Source organism: Mustela nivalis (assembly GCF_964662115.1).
Source record: "Mustela nivalis genome assembly, chromosome: 6".
In the NCBI taxonomy this organism is placed as follows: Eukaryota; Metazoa; Chordata; class Mammalia; order Carnivora; family Mustelidae; genus Mustela; species Mustela nivalis.
In genome coordinates, this window is record NC_139025.1 from 40,577,338 (window position 1) to 40,593,697 (window position 16,360).

At 41.9% G+C, this 16,360-nt stretch overlaps 1 protein-coding gene across 1 annotated transcript; it reads left to right on the plus strand.

Annotated features, from left to right (window-relative positions):
- Positions 1-95: 95 nt before the first annotated feature.
- On the plus strand, positions 96-13,309 carry L3HYPDH (trans-L-3-hydroxyproline dehydratase; the record flags this gene model as incomplete). The annotated part of the gene is made up of 5 exons (XM_082734980.1): positions 96-603; positions 4,757-4,926; positions 8,072-8,194; positions 8,284-8,421; positions 11,598-13,309. The coding sequence occupies 5 exons, from the start codon at positions 96-98 to the stop codon at positions 11,721-11,723; spliced, it is 1,065 nt and encodes a 354-aa protein (XP_082591106.1). The 3' UTR covers positions 11,724-13,309.
- Between the last annotated feature and the right edge of the window lie 3,051 nt (positions 13,310-16,360).

Below are 16,360 nucleotides of genomic sequence, written 5' to 3' on the forward strand. Positions count from 1 at the left end.
CGCCCCGGAGGGAAGCTCTCCAGCGGAGTAGGCAGTTGGGCCGTGGGCTCCAGGTTCGCACTGCGGGAAAGTCGCCGCGTCCCGAGACTCCGGCGATGGAGAAGGCGCTGGCGGTGCCGCGGCTGCCCCCGCACGACCCGGGGACTCCGGCGCTGTCGGTGGTGGACATGCACACGGGCGGCGAGCCCCTGCGCATCGTGCTGGCGGGGTGTCCGGAAGTGGCTGGCCCCACTCTGCTGGCCAAGCGGCGCTACATGCGCCAGCACCTTGACCATCTGCGACGACGGCTCATGTTCGAGCCCCGGGGTCACCGGGACATGTACGGAGCTGTGCTGGTGCCTAGCGAGTTGCCGGAGGCGCACCTGGGCGTCCTGTTCCTGCACAACGAAGGCTACAGCTCCATGTGCGGCCACGCAGTGCTGGCGCTGGGCCGCTTCGCCCTCGACTTCGGGCTGGTACCCGCACCCCCGGCCGGCGTCCGCGAGGCCCGAGTCAACATCCACTGCCCGTGCGGGCTGGTGGCCGCCTTCGTGGAATGCGAGGGCGGCCGTAGCTGTGGCCGGGTGCGCTTCCACAGCGTCCCGGCTTTCGCGCTGGCCACAGGTAAAGGACGAGACCCTCCCAGCCCTGGGGCGCAACTAACTACACTGTCTCTCTGGCCTGAAACTCACGCAGTGCAATTAACCCACCCACAAGCCTTTGCAGTTAATAAAAAGATAACTCAATGCAAATGTGTGTCAGCATGTTAGCCTTGCAGATTTGTTCCGTGTATGCCGCAGATTATTTCGTCTGGGTCTTGAGAGGGGCCTGAGGATTACAGAATTCCGTGTCTCCCTTACTCAGCGCCTCATGCCTCACGGTCAGGCATTCCTAGAGATTGCACAGTTGGGTAAGTCAGATAGGGTCAAGGCAAGAGCAAAGAACAGCCAAAGTGCCAGGGTTCACTGGCTGGTTCAGAAGACACTTACTAGACATTACCCCCTGACAAGTTACTAAACCCTGTCTTGTTTTCCTCACCTGTGAAAGTGCCTTCCCCATTTCTTTGGGAAACAATTAAATAAGAATGAATGAACTAAGCAGTTTATAAACCGGGAAGATAATGTTGCTGATTTTATTCTTGGAAGAACAAAAATAGCTGTTGTCTGAGTCCAAATCCTGATAACCCCTTAAAGCTATGCAACCTTAATCAAATTACTAACTTCTCTGTGCCTGTATTTTTTCACTTGTTATCTCATTGAGTTTTTGGTGAGGATTTACTGAGAGTATGCAAAGTACTTAAAAATTTTTAAAAATACATTTCGAGAGACAGGAGGACTGTAGTTTAACACCCAGTGCTCATCATAACAAAGTGCCTCAATACCCATCACCCATTTAGTCTAGGCCCCCACCTCCCCTCCAGCAACCCTCAGTTTGTTCTCGATCATTAAGAGCCTCTTATGGTTTGCCCCCCCCTCTTTTTTTTCCTTCTCCCTAGGTTCATCTGTTTCGTTCTTAAATTCCAAATGAATGAAATCATACGATATTTTCCTCTAATTTCGCTTAGCATAATAAAGCCATCCACATTGTTGCAAATAGCAAGGTTTCATTCTTTCGATGGCTGAGTAATATTCCACTAAATACAGGTAGGTACATACATATATACATGCCACATCTGCATACATTCATCAGTTAATGGGCATTTGGGTTCTTTCCATAATTTGGCTATTGTTGATAATGCTTCTATAAACATCAGGGGCATGCTATTAGATCTTGATCTTTCTTGAGGATTTGGATCTAGATTAGCCTAATTATGAATGAGGCAGTAATAGCCCAGGCATTTGCTAGTCTTAGAGCAACCTCAGACAGCTGAAACACACAGGTTGATGAAGAATTCCCCTGGGGAAACTTTGACCTCTAGGAGAGAATGATGTCACATCTGGATAGGGAGGGCACTTGATATAGACAGGAGTTTGGTTAGGACTGCATCTCAAAAATCTCAGCAGTTTAAATAGTTTTGCTACCCAATTTCTCCTTAGGGAACCCCAGCAGCAGACTGGAAGCACTCTAGGTTCGAGGGAAATGACAGCTGGCAGCAGGGTCACCAATGACATCATAGTTCAGGGCTGGCTGGGGCAGGGCAGCCAATCTGTAAGCACATAGTTCCTGAGAGCAACACTGTGTGACTGTTCGATAATTGGTAGGCCATAATGGTCACTTTGAGTCATTAAAAAAGATCCTAAATTCTCTACTTTGAATAATGCTAAAAGGGTGGACTGACAAGTGTTCAAGGTTACTGCTCTACCCCCTCTCCATCTTGAGGACCCTGCAAAAGGGATTCCATGCTTCAAGGTCATCATCTGCAAAATGAAGATGACAACAATACCCACCTCAAAGGATTGCTGAGTTGTTTTCCCTTCCACACTGCTAAAATGAAAACTTCGTTGTGTTACTGTGTTCGAGTGCTAGAACAGTAGGTAGTCAATATTTGTTGAATGGGTAACTAAGTAAATGAAATTGGGAGAAGAATATGGTGATTAACAAGTGTAAATATCCTCTTAAGAAACCCTATTCCCCTTGGAAATTAAATTTTTGGCCTTACCATTAACATTAACGTATTGCTCGTTTGTGCCAAGCACTCCCCACACATTATCACATGGAATTCACACAACGGTCCTTTCAGACGGGAATAATAGTTCCATTTTTTTTTCTTTTTTGTTTAGCTCTTTCATTTTTTTGTAGTTGAAAAAAACAAATATAACGAGATCTACCCTGTTAACAAATTTTTAGGTATGCAGTATAGCGCTAATTATAAGCACAATGCGGAACAGCATGTCTCTATAACTTCCTCCAACTGCATGACTAAATCTCTGTATCTATCAGGCAGTAACACCCTGTTCCCCCTCCCAACCTTGTGCCTTGCAACTATTATTCTGCTGTTTCTAAGAGCTGAAAAATTTATACACCAAATTTATGGGAGATTTTGCAGTGTTATTTCTATGACTGCCTTAATTTACTTAGCATAATAGCCTCAAGGTTTGTCTATGTTGTAGCACAGGACAGAACAGTCTTCATTTTTATGGCTGGATAATATTCCATTGTATATATCACATTTTTTTTTTATCTCTTCATCCCTTTAGCAGTTCCACTTTATACATGAGGACACCAAAGCCACACTTAGCTTTCCAGCTTCCAGCAGCCTCTCTTTTTTCCATCTACTTCCTCATTCTCCTTTCGTTAAGGCTGATTTTTATGTTACACTAGCATCAAGATAGAGACATGTTTCAATCACAGTTGCTCTTAAGTTCCACAGGCATATTTCACTTTTTTCACTATAAACTTGCTCTGTTTTTGACACATCATGTGTTAGAAGGGCTCTGGGGGCTAGCCTGGGACTGAGAGCATACTGACTGGTATCTTTGTATGACTCAGTGTGCAAACTCAGGCATGCAAGCTGTATTTTATTTTTCAGAGTTTCTGAATTTGAGACCCCATCCTACCTTGTTGATTTGCCTAGTCTCATCGGTCTACATGCTGTCCCCTTTCCTGATACATGTGTAGCAAATCTTTCTTAAAAGAGCCAAGGTCTTGGGGCCCCTGGGTGGCTCAGTGGGTTAAAGCCTCTGCCTTTGGCTCAGGTCACGATCCTAGGTTCTTGGGATTGAGCCCTGCATCGGGCTCTCTGCTCAGCAGGGAGCCTGCTTCCCTTCTCCTCTCTCTGCCTACTTGTGATCTCTGTCAAATAAATAAATAAAATCTTAAAAAAAAAGAGTCAAGGTCTTGAAGAAGAGAAACTTTTGGTCACCAGCCTACATGGTCAACCAGTGAAGCATCATCTTCCCCTGGCCATGTGGCTCCTGTCCCTGCCTCCCCTCCTCTTTGCTACCTCTTTCACACCCTGTAGCCTCCCCTAGTGCTGGGAGAAGTCAGCATAGGTCCTCTGCACTCCAGACCCGCCACTTCTTTCCTCGGTCCAGAAGAAATTTCTCTACTGACCAAGAGAAATACGGTGACCCTTCAGGACACTGAAGTTCTATGGAAACTTGGACACTTGGGTTTCATGGAAATCCAAGATCTTTCCCCCCAGATCTTGGGTTTCCACAAAACCTTCTTTCTCCCCCACAATACACTCTCCCAGAGGTAGTGATCACCAAGACAGCTGGAATTGGGGAGGAGAAAGAGGAAAATGCAAGAAGGGGTAAAACAGTTTGAATATCCCAAAATATTATCCAGCCCCATTCTTTTGGAAATAAAAATTTAGGACTTCAAACAACTGACATTCTGGTGAAACTCTGGGAAAGCTGGGGACTTAGAATAATCTCAAACCCTAACACAAAAAATACGGTAAACATCAGTGATTCTATAATGGCTTTATTCTGAGTATTTGCCTGCTTCATGAGATGAAAATACATAGATGAATTAGTATATATGACTTACATAGAAAAATCTTTTTTTCATTTTGTTTTGACATGATAGCTGAAGAAAGCCAATTTGTGAATAGGATCCAAAATCCTATATTAAATTATTCCTATTAGGGACAACTGGGTGGCTCAGTAGGTTGAGCATCTGGCTTCAGCTCAGGTCATGATCCCAGATCCCTGAAATCGAGTCCTCCATCAGGCTCCTTGCTCAGCAGGTAGCCTGCTTCTTCCTCTGCCTTCTGCCCCTGTGCTTGTGTTCTCGCTCTCTCTCCCTCCACCAAAATACACATATTAAAAATGCTCTGAATTGTACTGCCAAAATACTATAACAGACTTATTTTCAAACACATCTTTTTTAGATCTCTTAGTGGATGTTCCTGGTCATGGAAAGATGGCGGTAGATATTGCATATGGTGGGGCATTTTATGCATTTGTTAGCGCTGAAAGGTTGGGACTTGACATTTGTTCTGCAAAGACAAGGGACCTTGTGGATGCAGCGAGTGCAGTGACGGAAGCAGTCAAAGCTCAGGTCAGTACAAACACTGCTTTCATCACAAGGTGCCCGCCCCTGTGGCATGGAGGGAATGTAAATTACACATCTATGCAGTTAAATATCTACATATTTAAATTATTAATAGGACTAAAAATAAGGCATTGTTTAGGATCTTGGGCTCTATAGCAAGACTATCTAGGAGTCCCAGTGTTGCCACTTTAAAGTTTTTCACAACCTTGAATGAGTTCCAAAACCTTCCTGTCGTGAGATGAGAATTGCAAAATACTTGCTTCATAGGGTGTTATAAGAATGAAGTCAGACAATAGGTACAACGGACTTAGAATAGTGCCTACCTACAATAAATGTTCAATAAGTAACTTGTTAATTTTAATTATATACATACTAGTATAATTTGTGGTTATTTACACATACAGAAAATGTATCAAATAGTATTTCACTAATTTGAAATGCATATGCTTTGTGGTCATTCTCCAAGACTTGCAGATAATGAATGTCAATTATAGCTCCCAACTAGATTTCATTAAATCTGTTCAGACCTTGTCTTATTTCACAAAGAACAGGGGGTATAGCTCAGGGGTAGAGCATTTGACTGCACAAAGAACATTAATTCCTAATTAGTAAATTTTTCCAATATTGCTAAGAAGTTACCTAAATGACCACTCGAATTAAGTTGTTTTGGTTTGGGAAAACTACTCTGATAAAATCAGTTTAGATAATAAATATGTCTAGAATATTCTTTCATTTCTAGCACAAGTCTGCCATTTTACACTTAAAGTTGGGATATGTAAATAAAACTATGTACAGTATTTGCATGTTTTAGCATATAAGAATTTCATCACTATTCTAAGTAAAAAATAACTTGTGAAAGAGTGCCTATATACTTGTATTAATAACTATTATAGGCCTATTTAACATACTTGCAACTTTAACATAATTTTTAATTTAAACAAGATGAAAATAGGGGCACCTGGGTGGCTCAGTGGGTTAAGGCCTCTGCCTTCAGTTCAGGTCATGATCCCAGCCAGAGTCCTGGGATGGAGCATCGGGCTCTCTGCCCAGCAGGGAGCCTGCTTCCTCCTCTCTGTCTGCCTCGATGCCTACTTGTGATCTCTGTCAAATAAATAAATAAAATCTTGAAAAAATATTAAAAATAAAATATTTTTAAAAAGATGAAAATATATACTTTATTTCTGTTCTAAATTGTCATTTATCTAGGACTGTAACTACCAATAGCTAGAGTTAGTTTATCATAGCAATTTCTGAGGTTCTGAATTTATATCAGTTTTCTGTTCACTAAGCAGACAGCTAATAGTTTGAGTTAAAATTTGGTATGAAATAACTTCACTTTATTTATTTTTTTTTAAAGATTTTATCCATCCATTTGACAGACACATACAGAAAATGTATCAAATAGTATTTCACTAATTTGAAATGCATATGCTTTGTGGTCATTCTCCAAGACTTGCAGATAATGAATGTCAGGCAGAGGCTGAAGGCAGAGGCTTTAACCCACTGAGCTGAAGGCAGAGGCTTTAACCCACTGAGCCACCCATGTGCCCCACTTCACTTTATTTTTAATGAGATTAAGAGAAAAAGGCATAGTTTTCTTAATAAAAGGAACAATTTTGGACTTGTCATTAAAGTGTGAACTTCTTACCAAGGTAGGAAGGGGTAGACGTTGAGGGAGGAGGCATTCTGAGAAAACAGGAGAAAATCTTGTATGAGAGGAACATATATAATATTTTCTATTGGTGCTGAATCAGGCAGCAGAACGACTTTGTGAACTGCTGACCATTCACACCACTGAGGCAGAGTTAGGGAAAGGCCATTTTGGTAGGGACTGAAGTTAGTACACATTCATCTTTATTCATTTATTCTTTTTAAAAAAGTGTTTATTTAAATTCCAGTTTGTTCACAAATGGTATAATGTGAGTTTCAGGTGTAGCCCTTCTTTTAGCAAACATTTACCTAGAATTTAGTGAGACGCACACGATGCTATGTTAGATGCTAGAGACTCCAGGAGAAAACCAACCTGCCGTCCAGAAGCTCAGTCTGGTGGGGGAAGCAGACGTGAAGAGTGAGAGGTAATGGTTCTGTGGTGCAGGTGGGGCATGGGGGCTTGAGGAGGATGGAGAACAAAGATCAGCAGGGAGACCTCTTAAACTTGGCTTTGGATGGATTTTAAGAACCCAAATCTATCTACTTATTCCCGATGACAGGTAAGTAGTAGCAGAATGTACTAATTGTAAGGATGCATGTGGAGTGAGATAATAGTTTGAGAGCTAACAGATGTCACAGAAGCTGAGGAAAAGTTAAGCTAGACCTCCCGAGAAGCGCAGGAAGCACTGTGCACTTGGGCCTGACCTTGCTTTACCACGGAAAGGACTTAGCATCCAGTGCGTGCTTCTCTCTGAGTTTACCTGTTGCTTTTTATAACACCAGCTGACTTCATCCTTTACAGATTTTTTTTTTCCCTTCCAACCATTCTCTTACCTACTAGCTTCTGCATTCTTATAACTTCGGCTTGCTCAAAATTCTCTTCTGAGAGCTGAGTGAAGAAGCTTACCTAACACCCAATTCCGGCCTCTTCGGTTTCTAAAGTAACACACAAAGAAGAAGCTAAGGGTGTCACTCACCCTCCCAGTCTCCTCCCAGCCTCTTCCAAGTCCTCATCTCTGCCATGGAATTCACCTCAGCTCTAGATGTTCACTGTCCGGTTCTTCTGCCTTATCCCCTTCAAGCTCATGAGAGGAAGCACAGGACCATCTTAGCCTGTCCTGTTTGAGCAGCCGTGGCCAGTCTGTGGAGTAACCATCCTGGGCTCAATGCTTCAAAGAGTGGGAGTGTTTGGAGAGTCTGTGTGTATATAAAATAGGACTGTTCCTTTAGCAGAGGCTATATGCAGGACAAATTCCTTAGACAGGACTCAAGGTATGACAGGAATCCTAACTAATCCAGTGAAACTATGTTTATTCATCTAGACAAAGACATCATTTCCTGCCTTGACCCAAAAGTATTTTAAAAATGACAGAGTGAAAAGTTATGCCTCAGAGGACCCCATCTATATCATTTACAAGGATAAATTTGAATCAAAATATATATTTTGTAGTAATCTACATGACAATTTATATTACATGATGATTTTCTTTGTCATTTGCAGTTTCAAATCAGTCATCCTGAGAGTGAAGACCTTTCCTTTCTGTATGGAACCATAGTGACAGATGGAAAAGACACTTATAGTGAGGAACCAACGACCAACATCTGTGTGTTTGCAGATGAACAGGTATTAAAACTGTAACGTTTGGCTCAAAAGCTGGACAGCATAGAACTGGAACACTGTGCACGCTCTCACCTTCATTTACTCTGAAACAGGTTGACCGAAGTCCTACTGGCTCAGGAGTGACAGCCCGAATTGCCTTACAGTACCACAAAGGGCTTCTAGAACTGAACCAGACCAGAGCCTTTAAAAGCAGTACCACCGGCTCAGTATTCACGGGCAAGGCTGTGAGGGTGAGTGACTCCTGTAGCTGCTTCTGTGCGAGTGTGCTACTTTGGACACTGAAGAGGCCTGAGCTGGGTGTTGGGTCCCAGCTCTCAAAAGAGAATTTTAAAGCAGGCCTGTAAAAACTTCTGTTCAGCTAGGATATTGGTTCTCAAAATGTGGCTTGGAAGCCCTGGCGGTCACCAAGTTCCTTTCCATGGGTCCCACAAGGTCAAAACTTAGTATGCATTAACATTAAGACATTATTTGCTTTTCACTTTTATTGTCTCACGAGTGTATGGTAGACTCTGCAGAGTCTTCACCACAGGTGATAAGCCAACTGACTGAATGCAGAAGCAGGTACAAGAATCTAGCGGTCTTCTATAAAACCATACGTTAAGGAGGTTTGCAAAAATGTAAAACACAAGCCATTTTCCTCACTAAAATTTTTTTGCTTTCGCAAATACAGTTATTTTCCCAAAAATATGTTGTTTGCAATAATATGCAATGGATTTATTATTTCTTAATGAATTAATGAATAAATACCTTTAATTCTCTCAATATAGTTAATATTAATAGATATAACCTACCTGGAGCACCTGGGTGGCTCAGTGGGTTAAAGCCTCTGCCTTTGGCTCAGGTCATGATCCCAGGGTCCTGGGATCGAGCCCCGCATCGGGCTCTATGCTCAGCAGGGAGCCTGCTTCCCTCTCTCTCTCTCCCTCTGCCTGCCTCTCTGCCTATTTGTGATCTGTCTGTCAAATAAATAAAATCTTTAAAAAAATAGATATAATCTATGTAAACAAAAATTCTTAGAAAATCTTATTTTATTCTATTTATTTGTCAGAGAGAGAGACAGTACACGCACATAAGTAAGAGAAGCCGCAGGCAGAGGGAGAAGCAGTCTCCATGCTAAGAAAGGAGCCTGATGGAGATCTTGATCCCAGGACCCTGGGATCATGACCTGAGCAGAAAGCAGATGCTTAACCAACTGAGCAACCAAGGGGCCCCTAGATGCTCAAATCTTAAGGCATTAAGGAGTCCTGGAACCAAAAAGTTTGAGAACCACTAACTTAGGGTTTGGATTTTTTTTTAATCCTTTTTGTTTTTATTCTATAGGAGTGTTTCATTTTTTATAATAGGTTGTGAAAATCCCGAAAAGTTGTGAAAAATAAAACTTTTGTAATAGAATCAAATTTCAAATGTGCTAACAGAAATAAATTCTGTTCACTAATAAATAGTAGTAAATGAAATCTAAACTAAGTAAATTTAGGAAAGAATTTAGTAGATACATTTAGTAAATGAATCTATTCATAAAAAGTCCTTTAACAAAACAAAATATTGTAATACAGACTTGTATATCCTAATTTGGTGTTTTTGAAGTTTGATTTTTCTGAATATTGAGTTTTCTTTTAGGTTAGGGATTCTTATTAAATATAGTGATTTTATGTAACAATTTGGAATTGTCTTCAAGTCTGAGATTGAAGATAAAATAATCTACAACATTTATTGGGTGCTTCACTGTAAAGTTCCAAGCTAAGTACTTTATGCATACCTTTTCAAGGCACCTGAGTGGCTCAGTCACTTAAGTGTTCAATTCTTGATTTCAGCTCAGGTCATGATCTCAGGGTTGTGAGATTGAGCCCCACATTGGACTCTGAGTTGGGCATGGAGCCTGCTTAAGATTCTCTCTCTCACTCTCCCTCTGTGAGTGTCTCTAAAATAAATAAAGTAAAAAAAAAATATATATATATATATATATTCCATCTTAATTCTCACAAGAAACTTGGCAAGTCAGTACTGTTATTATCCTTTTTAAACAGGTGATAAAATGGAGAATTAGAGAGTTTAGGTAATTTGCCAGAGGTCAAACAGTTAGTGAATATAGGACCCAAACTCTGAACGTGGACCCCTCTGTGTAGACCCTACACTGTTAACACTACTATATTGTTATTGGACAAAGCAAGTTTTCAATGAGGCTTTTATTACAGCAGATTTATAAAAAGATAATGAAATTACTGTATCCTAATCTAATAATTGGTATTTTATCACAAGATTTAGTTATTCTCATGTTTAAAAATCAAGAAATAAGAGACAGTTGGGTGGGTTGGTTGGTTGAGTGTCCAACTCTTGGTTTTGGCTCAGGTCAGAATCTTGGGGTTCTGAGATCAAGCCCCCCCCATGCTCTGCAGGGAGTCTGCTTCTCTCCCTCTCCTTCTGCCCCTTCCCCTGTTGATGCTTGCATGCGTGCACGCACTCTCCCTAACAAATCAATACATCTTTAAAAAATTAAATAAAAAGGATACTCTGTAGTTAAGATTTGGAGTTATTTCTTTTGTAGCTAATAGTAATACTTGACAGGACAGCTTCACTCTCACCATATGCCTTCCCTTTCTGTCCTGACGGTTCCAAGCTCTCCCATGGCAATGGCGCCATCCTGGTCTCTCTCTCTGCCCCAGCTTCCTCTCTCTGTCCTTCCACCTATGGGTCCCCAGCATTCCATCCTTAGTTTCCTTCTCATCTCTTCTGCATCTTGATGCCACTGGGCAATTTTACCCTCTTTTGAGACTTCAGCTCCCAATCACACACTGGTGATGACTCCTGAACCGTCCCCCCTCCCATGCCTACTAGGTGCTTCTTTCCTGAGTCTAACACTCGTAATCCCAGCTGTCCACCAAACTCACCTTGAAATGACGGTCTCGGAGACATGTCATCTTGTCAAAAAGCTCTTCCTTCCTTCCTAAATGTGCTCCTCCTATCTCATTTGCTATCTTGATTAATGGGAGTCCCTGTTTCACTCCCCAGCCAGGAACTATGCTCACACTGAACTTATTCCTACTCCTCACCTCCCACATGCGTCCGTCCCCAGGCCTGCCAATTCTACCTGCAAAGTATCTCTGTTTTGTTCTTCTCCCTCCTCCCTAAAAACTGCCCTAGTGACTCGAGAGCCCATCAATGAATGAAGGTTACCTCTGAAGAAGTTTCTAGGTTTCTAATTGCTTTCCTCTCTGATTTGTCCTCATTTTGCAGCGAAACTTATCTAAAACACAAATTTGATCGTGTCACTCTCCTTAAAAACCTTCCATTACCTACAAGATTAACCCTTGGGTTTTCTTTAAAATGGTAAAAACCAAGAATATGGCTCTAGGCCAGACACAATGTAAGTGCAGTCTTTTGATATTATATTCCTTTCCTCTTTTCTCAGGAAGCAAAATGTGGGGATTTTAAAGCTGTTATAGTGGAAGTGTCTGGACAAGCCCATTACACAGGTACAGCAAGTTTTATAGTGGAAGATGACGACCCACTGAAGGACGGATTCCTTCTCAAGTGACTTCAGTACTCCTCAGGGCTTTCTCTGAATTATGTGGAAAATGATACCCAATTGTATGACTTCCAATCTTTCTGAAGTGTTATGCTGTAACTAAATATAATCATTATACCTCATTTTTGCACATGTAATTGGTATAAATGTCACCTATGTCTAACCTACAAAATGCTGAAAATTCCAAATATTTGTCTAGTTATTAACATACCAGGTAAAATTAATACCTCAGTGTTGTTAACTTTTAAAATGTTATTCTATGCTACTTACTGTAATATCTTGTTGTAGATGCTCTTTGAATTATAACTTGATTTGTAGCCCTCACGACGACTCTTACAAGTTCAGTATTTTAGTCTTCCAGGTTTTGAGTAAGATAATGTCCTCTCTTTGAGCAGGATGTAAGGGAGATGGGTTTCTGTGAGGTACTAAACTCTTAGCCTACACAGCCTGGGAAGGACTGGGGTGGGCCAGCTTCTGGGGACAGATGTTGTGGCTCCTACCAGGATGTTCTCTGTGCTGCAAAGCCCAGCTCCTCCTCCAAGGTAACTGAGGTGCCATTAGCTGATGTGACGAGACCAATGAATAATCAGATTTCTGCTACATCTTTATGGCCCTTATAAAAGGGATTGTTTCTGCATTATAAACACGGGAAATTGATGAATTACTAGAGTAGGGTGAGTCTCCTACACAACCAAACACATGCCCCATAGATTTAGGCCTGAAAGAAATGTTAACTATTAATTCTTGCTAGTTAATTGTCTGTGAATCTGTTAAGAATAATATTTGATCAGGGCGCCTGGGTGGCTCAGTTGGTTAAGTGTCTGACTTTTGGTTTTGGCTCAGGTTATGATCTCAGGGTCATGAGATCGAGCCCTGAGTCAGGCTCAGTGTGGAGTCTGCTTGAGATTCTTTCTCCTGCTCTGCTCTTCACTGCCCCTCTGCTCTCTCTTGCGCTCTCGCTCCCTAAAAGAAATAAGTGAAATCTTTGAAAATAAATAAAGTAAAACTTGATCATTTTTCAGTCACTAAAAATGAGGTATTAAAAATTTATTCAATACGTGCTGCTCTCAATAGACAGCAGATTCCTGTGAAATATTTGTTTTTCTGAGCATATGGAAACTGAAGTAATTAATATTAACTGATTTTGTCATCCAGTTATTAAGTGTGTGATTAAATTACCAGATCAAAATGAAAGATTTTTAGCTTTATAATTTTATAGTTAATGTTCTTGATTTCCCTATTATATAAAAATTAATGTTTTCCATTCATTCTCTATAAAATTCTATGGTGAAGAAATCACTTATCTTAAAAAAGAAATGACACTATCACTAGCTTAATATCACAAGAGATTTTCTACATGTCAGTGAGATTTGTTGTACTTTCCTTTTAAAATGAAAATAGACGGGAGCCTGGATGTCTCAGTTAAGTGTCAGCCTTTGCCTCAGGTCATGATCCGAGGGTCCTAGGATTGAACCCCTGCATGGAGCCCCCTGCTCATGGTGGGGGGGTGGTGTCTGATTCTCCTTCTCGCACTCCTCCTGCTCGTGTACTCTCTCTCTCTAATAAATAAATAAAATATTTTAAAATAAATAAAATGAAAATTGAACTATTATTTGTTCTCCAAATTTCACAAGTCATATTAACTTATCTACATTAAAAAGTAGGCATTGCCTGTATCTTTCTAAATTCTAATCCATACCAGAGTCAAACCCTTGTGGTAATATTCATCCCTTCTATACTTCACCGCTTCTTCTGGAGTCAACACTAGGGAAATTAATCCCCCCACACCCCCCCAAAAACACACCCCTCCATGTGTCTAACCAGTCACGAAGCCCTGCTGAGTAGATGTTCTAAATATTGCTCACAACTATCCCTTCCCATCATTGGTAAGGGTCTTGCCTCATTAATTAAGCTCCTTCAAGCCAACCACCTTTCCCTCACTGATCTCTTAGCTCTAGGTTCTCAAACGTGTTCATCATAAACAAAACGACACAAACATCCTTTGTCTGCCTTCCCTCTCTAGCTTGCTGTCACCCCTGTTTTCTTCCCTCTGGAGTCAAACTTCTACATTCCTGACTCTGCTCATTGGGTACATTTTCTCATCTTCCATTTGTTATTTGACTATTGTTGTTTGGTTTCTACCTCATTATTCATTGGAAATCATGCTTGACCTACCTGCCAGATCTAACAGCCCCCGAGGGCTTATGCAATCTGTGGGGGTTCTACTGCAGACTCCTGGCAGGCAACCGTGGTCCATGTTAGAGCAAGTACATTCGTGCCCTTGGTGCTGGGTGAGCCACAGAGACACTCACGGGAGCTCTCAAGGTCTCGAGGTTGGTACCCAGTCCCCATGAGTACCCATCAGGGCTGCAATTATGTGGGCCCAGGGCCATCTCTTCACCACGAAGCTGCAATGAGTTTTGCTCCAAGTCCTCTACACTCTGTAAGACTTGGGGCACCCTTCTCTTCAATTCCTAAAACCCACAAATTCCATACCATCCCTCTTTAGGATAATGCTTCTCATACATGTGGGTATGAATTACCTGGAGCTCTTAAATTACACATTCTCATTTATTAGGTATGGGGTGGGGGCAGTTCCAGCAAGCTCCTGAGTGACGCCGATGCTATGCCTACGATTGCATTTAGGAGCAAAACTTGATAACTGATCAATTTTAGTTACCCATTTGGGACCAGGCTTTACAGTTGAGTCTTCTCCTTTTTGTTCTAAAACATGTAAGGAAGCTGTGAGCTCTCCACCGAGAGGCAACCTAATGGTCACAGCAACTTTCCTGAGAAGAGGCTGAGAAAATTACCTTACTTTGAAAACCAAAACAGAATAAAAACCAAAAACCCAAGACGCTGACTCCTCAATTGGCCAAGGTGCCTCATTAAATATGTCGCTCACCTGCCTGGCTTTTCTCTTTTGAAATGCTACTTAGTTTTTTCTACTCCCTTGCATTCCACCCATGGTTCTTCTCTTTCTGCACTCAACATCCTGTCCCTACTCATCACATCCATGCCCATGCTTTTCTTTCTCGGAGAGAGAGGCTGACAACTTCCAAATCCCTAAATCCTGAAGGTCAGAGCCGTACTGCAGGCCCAGTACTTGGTGGGCAAGTCAAACTCTAACGCCCCTAGAACGTGCCCTTCCTCCTGTATTCTCTAACCTGATGAATGGTGCCCCCTTCCCATGAGCCGTGAACTTGCGATTTATCCTTCTTGTTCATGCCCTTTTGTCCTGTCTGTTGAAGCTTTAGACGAAGATGTCTGTGGATTTGGCTGGCGTCATTCCTTACTCCTTCCTTTATCAACAACACTCACCTTTCCTTGTGGAAAACTCTCTCCATCCTCTGCACGCAGACTTGCTGGAACTGCCAGACTCTCTCCCTGGACCTGGGATCTTGAGAGAAATGATATAAGGTCTGAAAATGGCTGACATGGACTTACTCCAATAGTGCTTTAAAGAGATTGCCCTCCATTCATTTCTGCATCTCTACCTGCTATTTCTGCCCTGATTTCTCTTGTTCTTGGGGCTAGCTGTTAGGTTATTCTTTTGTAATCTGAATTCCCCCTATCCCTCCAATGAATCCTTTTTTTTTTTTTTTTTTTAAGTGAGACCGTGCCTGTGTATATTGTTTATATCAGGAGACCCTAATTCGTATACTACTTCCTGAAAATCTCTTCTCCTTCTTCATTATGTCTTCATTCAGACTCTTCTCATTTCTTATCTGGGCTAACTGGTCTTCTGGTTGCCAGGTTCTCCTTCTACAGTCACTCAAAAATAGGCTTTGTGTATCTAGCAGTTTTCCAAAATGCTAAGTGTTCAGGATCTAATAACATGCCAGGCAAAGTTCTAGTCTTCACAAAGCCTACAGTCTACAGTGGGAGACAAGTAATGATTCATCACAAAAATATAATTCTAGACAGTGCTGATGTGCTACGAGCCAAGAAAGGCTACCTCTGGGAGACTAACATTCATGTGGAGACAAGGATGCAAGGGAATGGGTAAGGTGAAGGAATGGAGCTCTCTAGGCAGAGGGGATAGTGAATGCAAATGCCCTATGCCCTATGCCCTATGATGGGAGGTTTAAAAAACTCACAAAAGGCCAGTGTGACTAGAGTGGAGCAGAAAGAAGGAACCGTGGCCCCAGATGAGACCAGAAAGGAAGCAGTCAGGTCATGCAGTGCCTTGCAGGAAATACTAAGAATTGGGGACCTTATCCTAAATTAAAAAGAGAAAGTCGTTAGAGGGTTTTAAATCAGTGAGTGGCATGATCAAATATATTTTGCTTAGAAAGGCGTGCTGCCTACAGGGTAGAGTAGGGACTGGATGTGGGATACCAGTTCTGAGTGGCAGCAGTAGTTCAAAGAAGAGAGAATGAACGCTGAAATTTAGGTGGGGGATGAAGTGATGAAAGAAATGAATGGGGCCGCCTGGGTGGCTCAGTGGGTTAAAGCCTCTGCCTTCAGCTCAGCTCATGATCTCAGGGTCCTGGGTCCTCGGGCTCTCTGCTCAGCAGGGAGCCTGCTTCCTCCTCTCTCTCTGCCTGCCTCTCTGCCTACTTGTGATCTCTCTGTCAAATAGATAAATACAATCTTTTTTTTAAAAAAAGGAATGAATGGATACAAAGACATTTAACAAGTCA